Source organism: Narcine bancroftii, chromosome 1 (assembly GCF_036971445.1).
Source record: "Narcine bancroftii isolate sNarBan1 chromosome 1, sNarBan1.hap1, whole genome shotgun sequence".
Lineage (NCBI taxonomy): Eukaryota > Metazoa > Chordata > Chondrichthyes > Torpediniformes > Narcinidae > Narcine > Narcine bancroftii.
This window is the reverse complement of record NC_091469.1, coordinates 324635913-324651639: the sequence shown is the minus strand read 5'-3', so window position 1 is coordinate 324651639 and position 15727 is coordinate 324635913. Positions and strand designations below refer to the sequence as shown.

The 15727-nt window shown below is 44.9% G+C and overlaps 1 protein-coding gene across 1 annotated transcript in view; it reads right to left on the bottom strand.

Annotated features, from left to right (window-relative positions):
* tdp2b (tyrosyl-DNA phosphodiesterase 2b) overlaps positions 1–11847 on the bottom strand; it is a 48357-nt gene extending 36510 nt beyond the window's left edge. Inside the window, exon 1 of the mRNA XM_069907624.1 lies at positions 11528–11847. Within this exon, the coding sequence (XP_069763725.1) occupies positions 11528–11764 (237 nt within the window). The 5' untranslated portion in view covers positions 11765–11847. The remainder of the gene's footprint in view (positions 1–11527) is intronic.
* Positions 11848–15727: the final 3880 nt, after the last annotated feature.

The window sequence follows — 15727 nt, the reverse complement described above, 5'->3', positions numbered from 1 at the left end:
TGTGGCAAGAAAGGTCATTAGGAGAGGGCTTGCCATGTGAGGGGAAGTCCACAGCCTGCACCCCTCCCAATTCTGATTCCAGCCCCAAGCAGTCTGCCCCGAATTCTCTTGAACCCACTTACTGTGCTACACACTGAAGGAGGGTGGTGCGAGAAAACAGCGCGAAAAGGCTCAGTAGCCATCTGCCGTAACCCAAATTCAAACTCGGTACCATCATTGTCAGAGGAGGAAGGAGGGAGGCCATCTTGCTGCACCACTAGGTTTTTTTTAAATTTTTTATTTTTCACACCATAAATCACATTAACCATGGTACACACTTTTTCCTTTTCACACATATACAGTGCCATTTTCTCCCCCCCCCCCTCCTCCCATCCCACCCTCCCTACCTCCCCACTCCCGTCCATTTAAGGTATACAATCTAGGATACATTAAACCAGTCAGACAATGTTGTCATTCAATAAAAATACACCAGAAATTCTACTGAGTCCATTCTTTTCATTTCCTTTTCCTTCCGTTAACTTAGGTAATGATTGTCCCCGGTAGGTTTTCGCTATTGTGTTTAATGTAAGGCTCCCATATTTGTTCGAATATTTCAATATTATTTCTTAAACTATATGTTATTTTTTCTAATGGAATACATTTATTCATTTCTATATACCATTGTTGTATTTTCAAATCATCTTCCAATTTCCAGGTTGACATAATACATTTTTTTGCTACGGCTAGAGCTATCTTAACAAATCTTTTTTGTGCATCCTCCAAATCAATTCCAAATTCTTTATTTTTTACGTTACTTAGGAGGAAGATCTCTGGATTCTTTGGTATATTGTTTTCTGTTATTTTATTTAATATCTGATTTAGATCTTCCCAAAATTTTTTTACTTTCTCACATGTCCAGATTGCATGAATTGTTGTTCCCATTTCTTTTTTACATCAAAAACATCTATCAGATACTGTTGGGTCCCATTTATTTAACTTTTGAGGTGTAATGTATAGCCTGTGTATCCAGTTATATTGTATTATACGTAACCTCGTATTTATTGTATTTCTCATCGTTCCGGAGCATAACTTCTCCCATGTTTCCTTTTTTATCTTTATATTTAAATCTTGTTCCCATTTTTGTTTAGTTTTACCATTTGTTTCCTCATTCTCCTTTTCTTGCAGTTTAATATACATATTTGTTATAAATCTTTTGATTAACATTGTATCTGTAATCACATATTCAAGGTTACTTCCCTCTGGCAAACTCAAACTGCTTCTTAATTTATCCTTCAAGTAGGATCTCAATGGGTAATATGCCAGCGCTGTATCTCGAGTTATATTGTACTTATCTTTCATTTGTTCAAAGGATAAGAATCTATTTCCTGAAAAACAATTTTCTATTCTTTTAATCCCTTTTTTTTCCCATTCTCTAAAGGAAAGGTTATCTATTGTAAAAGGGAGTAACTTGTTTTGCGTCAATATTAGTTTTGGTAATTGATAATTTGTTTTATTTCTTTCTACATGAATCTTCTTCCAAATATTGAGGAGATGATGTAATACTGGAGAACTTCTATGTTGTACCAATTTTTCATCCCATTTATATAATATGTGTTCAGGTATCTTTTCCCCTATTTTATCTAATTCTAGTCTCGTCCAATCTGGCTTTTCCCTTGTTTGGTAAAAATCTGATAGGTATCTTAATTGTGCGGCTCTATAATAATTTTTAAAGTTTGGCAGTTGTAAGCCTCCTTGTTTATACCATTCTGTTAATTTATCTAGTGCTATCCTCGGTTTCCCCCCTCTCCATAAAAATTTCCTTATTATTTTCTTTAACTCTTTGAAGAATTTCTCTGTCAGTTGTATTGGCAATGCCTGAAATAAGTATAATATCCTTGGAAAAATGTTCATTTTAATACAGTTTATCCTTCCTACCAGTGTTAGTGGTAAATCTTTCCAATGCTCTAAATCGTCCTGTAATTTTTTCATTAGTGGATAATAATTGAGTTTATATAGTTGGCTGAGATTTTTGTTTATTTGTACACCTAAGTATCTTATTCCTTGCATTTGCCATCTAAATGGTGATTTCTTCTTAAATTTTGAGAAATCGGCATTATTCATAGGCATTGCTTCACTTTTATTTACGTTTATCTTGTAACCCGACACTTCTCCATATTCCTTCAATTTCTTATATAATTCTTTTATTGATAGTTCTGGTTCTGTTAAGTACACTATAACATCATCGGCAAATAAACTAATTTTATATTCCTTGTCTTTTATTTTTATTCCTTTTATATTATTATCTGTTCTTATCAATTCTGCTAGTGGTTCTATAGCTAACGCAAACAATAAAGGTGATAGTGGGCATCCCTGCCATGTTGACCTGCTTAAGTTAAATTGCTTTGATACATGTCCATTTACTGTCACTTTCGCTAACAGTCCCTTATATAATACTTTAATCCAATAAACATACTTCTCCGGTAAACTGAATTTTTGCAATACTTTGAACAAATAATTCCATTCTACTCTGTCAAAGGCCTTCTCTGCGTCTAAAGCAACTGCTACTGTTGGTGCTTTATTCCCTTCTACTGCATGAATTAAGTTAATAAATTTACAAATATTGTCTGTTGTGCGTCTTTTTTTGATAAATCCAGTTTGGTCTAAATTTACCATTTTCGGTACATACTCTGCTAATCTGTTTGCTAATAGTTTAGCTATTATCTTATAATCTGTGTTAAGTAAAGATATTGGTCTATATGACGCTGGTGAGAGTGGATCTTTCCCTTGCTTTAGTATTACTGTAATTATTGCTGTTTTACATGAATCTGGTAAGCTTTGTGTTTAATCAATCTGGTTGATTACTTCCAGGAGGGGCGGAATTAATAAGTCTTTAAATGTTTTGTAGAATTCTATTGGGAATCCAGCCTCTCCTGGTGTCTTATTATTTAGTAATTTTTTTATTATCTCTTGTATTTCTACTATTCCAAATGGCTCTGTTAATTTATTTTGTTCCTCTATTTGTAGTTTTGGTAGTTCAATTTTAGTCAGAAACTCATCTATTTTCCCTTCTTTCCCTTCGTTTTCAGTTCGGTATAATTGTTCATAGAATTCTCTAAAGTTTTCCTTAATTTCTTTTGGATTATATGTAATTTGTTTGTCTTTTTTCCTTGATGCCAATACTATTTTCTTAGCTTGTTCTGTCTTAAGCTGCCATGCTAGGATTTTGTGCGTTTTTTCACCTAGTTCATAATATTTCTGTTTTGTCTTCATTATATTCTTCTCCACCTTATATGTTTGTAGTGTTTCATATTTTATTTTTTTATCCGCCAATTCTCTTCTTTTAGTTGTATCTTCCTTCATTACTAATTCTTTTTCTATATTTACTATTTCCCCTTCCAACTGCTCTGTTTCCTGATTATAGTCCTTCTTCATCTTGGTTACATAACTTATTATTTGCCCTCTAATGAATGCTTTCATTGCATCTTCCACTGATTCCGTATTTATTTCAAAATACATTTTTATTTGTTTTTCAATAAATTCTCTAAAATCCTGCCTTTTAAGTAACATGGGGTTTAATCTCCATCTATACATTCTTGGAGGGATGTCCTCTAACTTTACTGTCAATATTAAGGGTGAATGGTCCGATAGTATTCTAGCTTTATATTCTGTTTTTCTTACTCTATCTTGCATACGAGTTGATAACAAAAATAGGTCTATTCTTGAGTATGTTTTATGTCTAGCCGAATAATATGAATATTCCTTTTCCTTAGGGTGTTGTTTCCTCCATATATCCAAAAGTTGCATTTCTTCCATCGATTTAATTATAAATTTGGTTACTTTGTTCTTTCTGTTAATTTTTTTCCCAGTTTTGTCCATATTTGAATCCAAATTCAGGTTGAAATCCCCTATTAATATGTTCCCTTGCGTATCTGCTACCTTCAAAAAGATATCTTGCATAAACTTTTGATCGTCTTCGTTAGGTGAATATACATTGAGTAGATTCCAAAACTCCAAATATATCTGACATTTTATCATTACATATCTCCCTGCTGGATCTATTATTTCCTCTTCTATTTTAAATGGCACATTTTTACTAATTAATATAGCTACTCCTCTTGCCTTTGAATTATACGATGCTGCTGTTACGTGTCCTACCCAATCTCTCTTCAATTTCTTGTGCTCCAATTCAGTTAAATGTGTTTCTTGCACAAATGCTATATCAATTTTTTCTTTTTTCAGTAAATTTAGCAGTTTCTTCCTTTTAATTTGGTTATGTTTTCCATTAATATTTAAAGTCATATAGTTCAACGTAGCCATTTTATACTTTGTTTATCTTCCCTTTCCGTTTCTCCATCATTACCTTTCCTTCTTATCCATTTCTGTTTTCTTGTTTTAAACCCTTTATAAGACAACATTCCTAAAACATCAAACATTTTCCTTATTCTCCTATTTAAAACTTCTTTAGCCCCAATCTCCCCTTCCCCTCCTGAGTTGTCCTTTATCCCTTGTCGGACAACCACATCTCCCCTCTCCATTTGGATTTGCGAATTCACTCGCAAGTGTCAGCTGATTTTGCAGTGACCGCAACTCCTCCCCACCCAGCCCCCCCCAGAAAAGATTTCACTTTTCATATGTAACAAAGGTCACTCTTTTAGTTCCCTCCTTATTCCCTCTATTCCATTTCCTTCCCTTATTAATTCTTATCTATACTATCTATATTTTCCTCTAAATACGGATACATTCATGTATGCACATTATACATATACACACATATACCTCTTTACCCACATACATATAAATCGTGGTCATTTTTACTCTTATTACATATCTTCGTCTCTCTGGTTGTTTTGTAGTTGTTCTGCAAATTTCCTTGCTTCCTCTGGATCCGAGAATAGTTTTTTTTTTCCATAAGATCGTTTTTGATGTATTGAACTCCTTTCTCTTCTTCAGGAGTTCAAAACTTATGTGTCTTTTTAGTTCTCAGTCTTTTGTACTCTCGTTACACGTCTTCATCCCTCAGTCTATTTTGTAATTGTTCTGCAAATTTTCGTGCTTCCTCTGGATCCGAGAATAGTCTGTTTTGTTGTCCTGGAATAAATATTTTCAATACCGCTGGATGCTTTAGTATAAATTTATACCCTTTCTTCCATAAAATCGCCTTTGCTGTATTGAACTCCTTTCTCTTCTTCAGGAGTTCAAAACTTATATCTGGATAAATGAAGAATTTTTGCCCTTTGTACTCCAGTGGCTTGTTGCCCTCTCTTACTTTTTCCATTGTCTTCTCCAGTACCTTTTCTCTTGTAGTATATCTTAGGAATTTTACTAAAATAGATCTTGGCTTTTGTTGCGGTTGTGGTTTAAAGGCCAATGCTCTATGTGCCCTTTCTATTTCCATTTCTTGCTGTAGTTCTGGACATCCTAGGATCCTGGGGATCCAATCTTTTATAAACTCTCTCATATTCTTGCCTTCTTCATCTTCCTTATGTTATTTCTTCTGTTATAATTTTACATTATATCTATTTTCTGAGCTAACAGTTCTTGTGTCTCTATAACTTTTTTATTAGATTCCTCTAATTTCTTTTTTAAGTCCTCTACCTCCATTTCTACTGCTGCTTCCCGCTCTTCCATCTTGTCCATTCTCTTTCCCAATTCTGTTAAGGTCATATCTATTTTATTCATTTTCTCTTCTGTATTGTTTATTCTTCTTCTTACATCATTAAATTGTTGCGCTTGCCATTCTTTAAATGACTCCATGTATTCTTTAATAAGAGAAAGTATATCCTTTATCTTGCCTTTCCCTTCTTCTATTTCACTGTACTCTTCCTCTTCTTCTTCCTCTGGGTTGGCCATCTGTTGTTTCTTTGTTGCCCTTTTCTTCTCTTCTTTCTTGTTTTCGTTGTCTTCTATGTTCTCCTCTTGCTGCAGGTGTTCTGCAGCTGTCATTGCCGGCTGTGGAGATCGACTCCCCAGCTGGTCACCCCTCCCGTCAGTATGTTTTTTTGCATGCGCGGTTGCGCACTTTTACTCGCCTCAGCGAGCCATTTTTGTAGTCCACTTTCAACCGACCTGAGGGAGCGGGTTTCTCTCTCCACCGCAGGCCTCTTCGAACAGGTAAGGCCTTCTCCTTCTTCTTCCATTGTCTTCTCTTCCTCTCTTCTTACCGTTGATTTCGATTTTTCTTTTTTCGTCGCCATCTTCTTTCCACCTTTATACTCACTTTTCTTTAATTTTTATTTTTGTGCCTTTGTGTTTTGCTTTGTTTTTTCCGACTTTTCTGGAGAGGGCTGGAGTTCACCGTCCGGCCACTACTCCATCACGTGACTCCTCCTGCACCACTAGGTTGACGCCATCTTACCCATAGGCAACCAAGGATGGGGGGGGGGCAACTCCAGTGAGGAGTAGGGAGTCCAAGCCTCAATGGTTCTGGATCAGGACAGACCTCACCAGCTTAACAACTCCACAGTGAACGTTAAGGTAAACAGACATTCCACTAAATACCTAATCGACACAGGCTCTACCGAAAGCTTCTATAGACTCACGAACTGTACAAGATTACAACCTTCTAATTATCATGTATTCCTTGGATCTCATTCACACTCTACCTGTATTCAAGAACATTGTATGGTACATTTGTCGTTTGACGGGAGTAGGGGGGGGGAGTTTTATAAAATACGCCTATAGGTACTTAATGAATTGTGTGCTCATGTGTTGTTGGGGCTGGGCTTCCTGTGTCACTTTAAAAGCATGACCTTGGAGTATTCTGGTCCCCTCTCCCCATAACGGTTCAGAATGGAGGGCCCCTAAAATTAGAGCCCACATGCAGCCTCTCCACACTGACCCCCCCAGACTGCAAACCTATTGCTACCAGGACCAGGAGGTACAGCACAGCAGATGGAGACTTCATGAAGTCTGAGACATAACACAACATCTACTCAATTATGGTATCATCGAGCCTAGCACTAGCCCATGGACACTTAAAACCCCCCCCCCCACCCCCCTCAAATTGCAGACATGGTGAATGATATTGCACAGTATCAGGTCAATTCAACCATTGACCTGAAAGCTGCTTATCACCAGCTGAACACCGTCCATATACACCATTTGAGGCTAATGGTCGTCTTTATCAATTCCAGAGGGCCCCTTTCGGTATTACTAATGGGGTTTCCATCTTCCAGAGGCAGATGGACAGAATGGTGGAGTATGGGTTGAAGGCTACCTTCCCCTACCTCAATAACATCACCATCTCTGGCCATACCCTGGAGGACCATGATGCCAACCTTCAGATTTCGCCTCGCAGCAAAAGCTCTGAACTTCACTTATAACTCTAGCAAGTGTGTGTTCAGGACTAAACATCTGGCTACGTGGTGGAGAATGGCATCATTGGCCTCGATCCTGATAGGACCATGAAGGCTTTGAGGAGATGCCTGGGGTTTTTCTCATATTTCGCCCAGTGGATCCCAAAATACGCTGATAAGGTTCAACCTCTCTGAAAAGCCACTTCTTTCCCCCTCTTGGCCAAAGCCCAAACTGCTTTTAACTACCTCCGAAACCACATTGCGAAAGCTGCCATGCACATGCTGGACAAGAATGTACCTTTCCAAGTGGAAAGTGATGCATCAGACGTGGCCTCTACCCTCAACCAGCCAGACAGGCTGGTTGCATTTTCATCCTCCCTCGGACATTACAAGGCCACAAGCTCCAAAACCCATCGGTGAAAAAGGAGGCTCAAGCCATCGTAGAAGCCATGATGCACTGGAGACACTACCTGGCTGGTAGGAAACTTAAGCTCCTCACTGACCAGCATAGTGTCAAGAGGGGAAAAATCAAAAATGACAAGATTGCTAGGTGGAGGATCGCGCTCTCCATCGTCTATCAGCCAGGAGCCCTTAATGACCCTTCAGATACCTTATCCAGAGAAAGCTGTGCCTCTGCACACACCGGTCAACTGCAGTCTCTATATAATGAGCTCTCCCCTCCAGGGGTTACCCGCATGGCTCATTTTATCAAGGCGCGCAATCTGCCCGACTCCATGGAAGACGTCAGGGAAATGACCAAGTCTCGCTAGGACTGCACAGAGTGCCCCGCAAAGGCACACCTGATTAAGTCATTCAGGCCCTTCAAACGACTCATTGTCGATTTTAAGGGACCTCTCCCCTCCACGAACGGGAACACTTTCTCCCTCTCTGTCATTGATGAGTACTCCAACTTCCCATTTACCAACCCATGTCCACTTTGTCAGTCATAAAGACCCTAGATTTCATTTTCGCCCTGTTCGGGTATCCCAGCTATATTCATAGCGACCAGGGATCAGCCTTTATGGGCGAAGAGCTACATCAGTACCTGCTGGTGAAGGGCATCACGTCCAACAGGAATACTAGCTACAACTCCTAGGGGAACGGGCAGGTTGAAAAGGAGAACGCCACAGTCTGAAAGGCTGTCACACTGGCCCTCAATTCAAGAGGCCTTCCAGACTCACACCGGCAGGAAGTTCTCCCTATGGTGCTCCATTCCATCCAGTCGCTACTATGTACAGCAGCCAACACTATTCCTCACAAGCTCCTATTCAATTTCTTGAGAATGTCAGCATCGGGAACTACATTCCCAACCTGGCTCACCACACCCAGTCCAGTCCTTCTCAGGAAGCACATAAGGAGAAGCAAGACAGACCCCCTGGTGGAAAGGGTGAAATTGGTCCACGCCAATCCCACATACACCTATGTGTAGTACCTGGATGGCAGGAAGGCCACAGACTCCATCAGGGACCTGACACCCGCCGGAACAGAGGGTTCATTGTCTCAGGTGCCCGACGAGCCACAGAGCTCATTCTTGCCACCCCCAGACGGGGCCTCAGGGGATCCAGTTCAGGAGGAAAGTGCATCCCCCTCCTCTGTGGGGCCAGAGACCGAGCCCGCCACTCCTCCCTCACAAGGGAAGCAGGAGACCCAAGGCCCTCCAGTGCTAAGGCGCTCCACCAGGATTTCCAGCCCCCCCCCCCAGATCGCTTAAATTTGTAAATAACTGTGTATTTTTCCATTTTTTTCACCCCTGTATCAATATTCTCTGTCTTCATCCACAGACCCCAAATTCTGCAAGAAGGGGTGAATGCAGTGAACTGGGATTCATTGGTGATGTGTTATACGGATGGCTGGCTCTGACCCCATCTACCCATAGATAACCCTGGTTTCCTGCCAAAATCCTGAGCCTTTCTGAAGACCCTACCCTTAGTTATAGGCTAAATAAAAGCACATGTTCACCCTCCAGTCGTGATCTTTTATTCACACTACACAGTGTAGTGGTTGTATCACCACAGGAGGAGGAGGAGGGAGATGGAGGAAGAGGGAGATGGAGGCTAGAACAATAGGTGGATTTGAGACTCTTAGACTGGCACATGGATGGAAGAAAAATAGAGGGTTACGAGGGAGGAAGGCTTTAGCTGTATTTTTTGCTAGGAATATGTTGGAAGGCACAACGTTGAGGGCCAAAGGGCCAATAATGTTCTAATAATGCACAATGGCTCGGATTCTCCTATAGCAACCAACCAATTCCATTAGGGGATACATTTTTAAATGGGCAGGGTGGTGAGAAAGCCCAGAACAACAAAGTCAAAATAATTGATGCAAAACAGCTGCAGTTTTGAAGGAGCATCTCCTGCTGCTCACAATTATCTCCTTTGGACTACAGGTGGAAACTGACCCCCTCCCTCCTCCTTCCTCCCCTCCCTCTCCCTCCTCCTTCCTCCCCTCCCTCTCCCTCCTCCTTCCTCCCTCTCCCTCCTCCTTCCTCCCCTCCCTCCTCCTTCCTCCCCTCCCTCCTCCTTCCTCCCCTCCCTCCTCCTTCCTCCCCTCCCTCCTCCTTCCTCCCCTCCCTCCTCCTTCCTCCCCTCCCTCCTCCTTCCTCCCCTCCCTCCTCCTTCCTCCCCTCCCTCCTCCTTCCTCCCCTCCCTCCTCCTTCCTCCCCTCCCTCCTCCTTCCTCCCTCCCTCCTCCTTCCTCCCCTCCCTCCTCCTTCCTCCCCTCCCTCCTCCTTCCTCCCCTCCCTCCTCCTTCCTCCCCTCCCTCCTCCTTCCTCCCCTCCCTCCTCCTTCCTCCCCTCCCTCCTCCTTCCTCCCCTCCCTCCTCCTTCCTCCCCTCCCTCCTCCTTCCTCCCCTCCCTCCTCCTTCCTCCCCTCCCTCCTCCTTCCTCCCCTCCCTCCTCCTTCCTCCCTCTCCCTCCTCCTTCCTCCCCTCCCTCTCCCTCCTCCCTCCCCTCCCTCTCCCTCCTCCTTCCTCCCCTCCCTCTCCCTCCTCCTTCCTCCCCTCCCTCTCCCTCCTCCTTCCTCCCCTCCCTCTCCCTCCTCCTTCCTCCCCTCCCTCTCCCTCCTCCTTCCTCCCCTCCCTCCTCCTTCCTTCCCTCCCTCCTCCTTCCTCCCCTCCCTCCTCCTTCCTCCCCTCCCTCCTCCTTCCTCCCCTCCCTCCTCCTTCCTCCCCTCCCTCCTCCTTCCTCCCCTCCCTCTCCCTCCTCCTTCCTCCCCTCCCTCCTCCTTCCTCCCCTCCCTCTCCCTCCTCCCCTCCCTCTCCCTCCTCCCCTCCCTCTCCCTCCTCCTTCCTCCCCTCCCTCTCCCTCCTCCTTCCTCCCTCTCCCTCCTCCTTCCTCCCTCTCCCTCCTCCTTCCTCCCCTCCCTCTCCCTCCTCCTTCCTCCCTCTCCCTTCCTCCCCTCCCTCTCCCTCCTTCCTCTCCTCCCTCCTCCTTCCTCCCCTCCCACTTCCTTCCTCCCCTCCCTCCTCCCTCCTCCTTCCTCCCCTCCCTCTCCCTCCTCCCTCCCCTCCCTCCTCCTTCCTCCCCTCCCTCTCCCTCCTCCCTCCCCTCCCTCCTCCTTCCTCCTCTCCCTCCTCCTTCCTCCCCTCCCTCCTCCTTCCTCCCCTCCCTCTCCCTCCTCCTTCCTCCCCTCCCTCCTCCTTCCTCCCTCTCCCCCCTCCTTCCTCCCTCTCCCCCCTCCTTCCTCCCCTCCCTCTCCTTTCTCCCCTCCCTCTCCTTTCTCCCCTCCCTCTCCTTCCTCCCCTCCCTCTCCTTCCTCCCCTCCCTCTCCTTCCTCCCCTCCCTCTCCTTCCTCCCCTCCCTCTCCTTCCTCCCCTCCCTCCCCTCCCTCTCCTTCCTCCCCTCCCTCCCCTCCCTCTCTTTCCTCCCCTCCCTCTCTTTCCTCCCCTCCCTCTCCCTCCTCCCCTCCCTCTCCCTCCTCCCCTCCCTCTCCTCCCCTCCCTCTCCCTCCTCCCCTCCCTCTCCCTCCTCCCCTCCCTCTCCCTCCTCCTTCCTCCCCTCCCTCTCCCTCCTCCTTCCTCCCCTCCCTCCTCCTTCCTCCCCTCCCTCCTCCTTCCTCCCCTCCCTCGCCTTCCTCCCCTCCCTCTCCCTCCCCTCCCTCTCCCTCCTCCTTCCTCCCCTCCCTCCTCCTTCCTCCCCTCCCCTCCATCTCCTTCCTCCCCTCCTTCCCCTCCTTCTCCATCCCCTCCCTCCCCAGCTGCACCCCCCACCCAAATTCCTCAGCCAGGCCGGCACCCTCCCCCGCTTCTCCCTACTTCTAGGAGCCATTCGTTTTCCGCCAGGATGCGGAGGGTCGCGGCCTCGTCCGCACCGGTCACCAGGGCAAATTCGGCGCACACACTCTCACGCCAGCGCCGCAGCGGGGCCTCCTCGTCCTCGGGCTCGGCCTCCTGCTGCTGCTGCTGCCCCTCGCTGGCAGGCTGCAGGCCGGCACCTGCTTGCTGATCCGGCCCCGACACCTTTCGCCTCTTCACCTGCGGCGGCTGGCTCATGGCTGGAGACGGCAGCGAACGGCGCGCCAACGGGGGAGGAGGGGCTCCCCACAACCCCGCCCCCGGGGCTCCCCAGCGCCCCGCCCCACTCCGGGGCTCTCCAGCGCCCCGCCCCCCAGGCTCTCCAGCGCCCCGCCCCCCAGGCTCTCCAGCGCCCCGCCCCCCCAGGCTCTCCGGCGCCCCGCCCCCTTAGGCTCTCCAGCGCCCCGCCCCTCCGGCTCTCCAGCGCCCCGCCCCCGAGATTCCTTTCTCCAACGAGCGAGACAGAAATAGCACTTATTGGTACTGCACAAACTGTACTCAAGTCGATATGTACACGTGCAAACAAATAAAGAAATGTAAACAAACTGACTGCAATTCAGAGAGGGAAAAGTAAGAGTCCTGAACTGTGTCCCTGATTGAGTTTGTTGTTGAGGAGTCTGATGGTGGAGGGGGAGCAGCTGTTCCTCAACCTAGTGGTGCCAGTCCTTAAATTTAAATTTAGTCATACAGCACAGTAACAGGCCACTTCAGCCGCGCCACCAAGTTAACCTACACCCACACTACGTTTTGAGCAGTGGGAGGAAACTGGGGTCCTCCGGGGAAAACCCACACAGACACAGGGAGTATGAACGTTTGTTCATACAGACAACGCAGGATTTAAACCCTGGTCCTGATTACTGGCGCTGTACAGGCGTGGCTGCCCTCTACCTGTTTCCTGATGGCAGCAGCAAGAACGGAGCGTGTACTGGGTGATGTGGATCCTTGATGGTTGCCGCTGCTCTCCGACAGCAGCGTTCCCTGTAGGTGTTCTCAATGGTGGGGAGGGTTTTGCCTAATATCCTGGGCTGTGTCTACTGTGCAGGGCTTTACACTCGGGTATTGTTGTCCCCATGCGAGACCATGATGAAGCCAGTCAGCACACTCTCCACCACACCTCTGCAGAAATTTGCCAGGGTTACTGATGTCATACCAAACCTGCCCATCTTCCTGATGAACTAGAGGCAATGACGTGCTTTCTTCACGATGTCATTAGGGTTTTGGTCCAGGAAAGATCCTCTGAGATAGTGACTCCTAATAACTTAAATATGCTCACGATCTCCACAGATTTTGGATTGGTGCAGGAAATACCAGGTTGTAGTTTTGGGTGATTTTAATTTCCCTAATATTGACTGGCACCTCCTTACTGCAAAAGGGATGGATGGGGATTCCTGGTACAGTATGTGGACCAGCTGACAAGAGGAGAGGCCATATTCGATCTAATACTGGGTAATGAACCTGGCCAAATGACAGACTTCTCAGTGGGGAAGCATTTTGGTGAGAGTGACCACAACATCCTGAGCTTTATCATTTCCACAGAAAAGGATAAAAGCTGATAAAATGGGGAAGTTGTGGCATATCAAGCTACTCAGTTCTTGAACCGTTGTTTGGAGGTTCAGGCTCTTGAGAGAGTAAGAGCCTGGTGCGTTGGGGCAGTCGAGGCAGCGGACTGACAGCGCGAAGCTGGGCAGTTTCTTTTTCCTCTCTTTGAGTCAACAGGTCGATTTGCGTTTGACCATGTATAAATGGCACCTGAACTGTCAAATTATTAAACTTAATGTGTGGACCGAACTGTAAAACTATTAAACTTTGTGCTTGTACAACTCACAAATGACTATAAAGTACTTAATTGGGGAAGGGCTAATTACAATGGGAATGAGGCAGGAACTAGCGAGAATAAATTTGAAACAGTTGTTCAAAGAAGAAAGACCAGAACTAATGTGAAAGAAGTTTAGGGACCACGTGCCAGATTCAGGATAGATCTGGGATAAGAAAAAGATGGTAAGAAAAGGGAATGGTGGTTGATGAAACTAATGAGTGGAGTGCTACAAGGATCTGTTCTGGGACCCCTGCTCTTAGTGATTTTTAATAAATGACAAAGTCAAGAGGAAGAAGAAAGCATATATTAGATAGAGGGAGAAGGAAGGAGGAAACAGGAAGGGCTCATGAGAAGTACATGGTAGCCAGGAAAGAGCTTAGGAGAGCTTGAAGTGGGCATGAGAAGGCCTTTGTAAATAGGATTAAGGAGAATTCCAAGGCGATCTACACATATGTGAATGAGAATGAAGGTGGGGCTGCTAAAGGATAAAGGAGGCAACATGTTCCTGCAGGTGGAGGAGGTCCTAAATTAATACTTTGCATCATAATTCACTAGAGAAAAGGAGGATGAACAGTGTGAGGTCGAAATAGAACAGGCTTGTGTGCTGGACAATGTAGAGAATAAGGAAGAGGAAGTGTTGGATCTCCTTAAAAACATCAAGATTGATGTCCCTTGGGCCAGACATGATATACCCCAGGTTGCTGTGGAAAGTGAGGGAAGAGATAGCTGGGACAGTAGCTATGATCTTAGAATCCTCTTTGACCACAGGGTAGGTTCCAGAGGATTGGAGAACAATACAGCACAGTACAGGCCTTTAGGCCCTCGATGTTAAGTCAATCCATACATTCCTTCCTAAAAGAAATAACTAAACCCTCCCTACCCCACAACCCTCTCTTTCTTTCATCCATGTGTCTATACAAGAGTCTCTCAAATGTTTCCAATGTTTCCAATGTTTCAGTCCCCATCATCCCGAGCAAGGCATTCCAGTCACCAACAACTCTCTCTGTAAAGAAAACTCACCCCTGATGTCTCCCCTAAACTTTCCTCTCTTAACTTTGTACATATGTTCTCTGGTGTTTGCTGATCCTTCCCTTGAAAAGAGGTGCTGGCTGTCCACACTATCTTTGCCTCTCAATCTTGTAAATCTCCATCAAGTCTCCTCTCACCCTACGCTCCAAAGGGAAAAGTCCCAGCTCTGCTAACCTTGCTTCATAAGACTTGTTTCCCAATCCAAGCAACATCGTGGTAAATCTCCTCTGCACCCTCTCCATAGCTTCCACATCCTTCCTATAATGAGGTGAGCAGAACTGAACACAATACTGTGTATAGAATACTCTTTCCAGGTTCTAGTACTTCCTAATTTCAAAACGTCATCTTCGCAGAAATGTGAGCAATGATATTCCGAATTACTAATTTATTAATCCAATAAACCAAATTTTATAGATGCAGCTTTAAGTAGCTTTAATTCATTGATAAAACAGACAAACATTTTGCATAACTTCACATAGAGATTTTCATAATGATGAATAAACAAACAATACTGTATAATGATATAAGAAGATATAGACGAATTAAAAGAAAAGTATCTTAAGCTCGCATCTTTGGTGTGCTTCTTCGAAGAATGAGAGGCAAGCTCTCACTCCACTCAGATATTACGACATATGGCATCATAGTCACAATGGTAACACTACATACAATAATTTTTCTTAAAGGAATAGACACAAAATTAACTATGAATCAAAAAAAACACAAGGTTTCAACTTTTACAGTGTGGTCTTGCTAAAGATTTGTAAAGTTGTAACATGACCTCTCTACTCCTGAACGCAGTCCCCTATTAATGAATTCTAGAATTCCATAGGTCTTCTTAATTATCCTATTAACCTTTGTGGAGACTTGAGGGATATATGGATGTGCACCCAAAGGTCCCACTGTTCATCTGCACTCTTAAGTAACTGACCATTAACCCTATTCTCAGCCTTCAGGATAGTCCTTCCAAAATGCATCGCCTCACACTTATCCAGATTGAAATCCATCTGCCACTTTTCTGCCCCACTCTGCATTTTATCTATATCCTCTTGGAACCTTTGACAACCTTCTTCTCCATCCTCCAATTTTCATATCATCCGCAATAACCCATCCTTCCACCTCTTCATCCAGGTCATTTATAAAAATTACAAAGAGCAGGCATCCCAGAAGAGATCCCTGCGGCACTCCACTAGTTGCTGACTTCCAGGTAGAATACTTTCCTTCTACTACTACTCTTTGCTTTTTTCTTACAATTTTTTATCTACACAGCCAAGTTTCCATAGATCCCATGCCTCATGACTTTCTGGATGAGTCTCTCA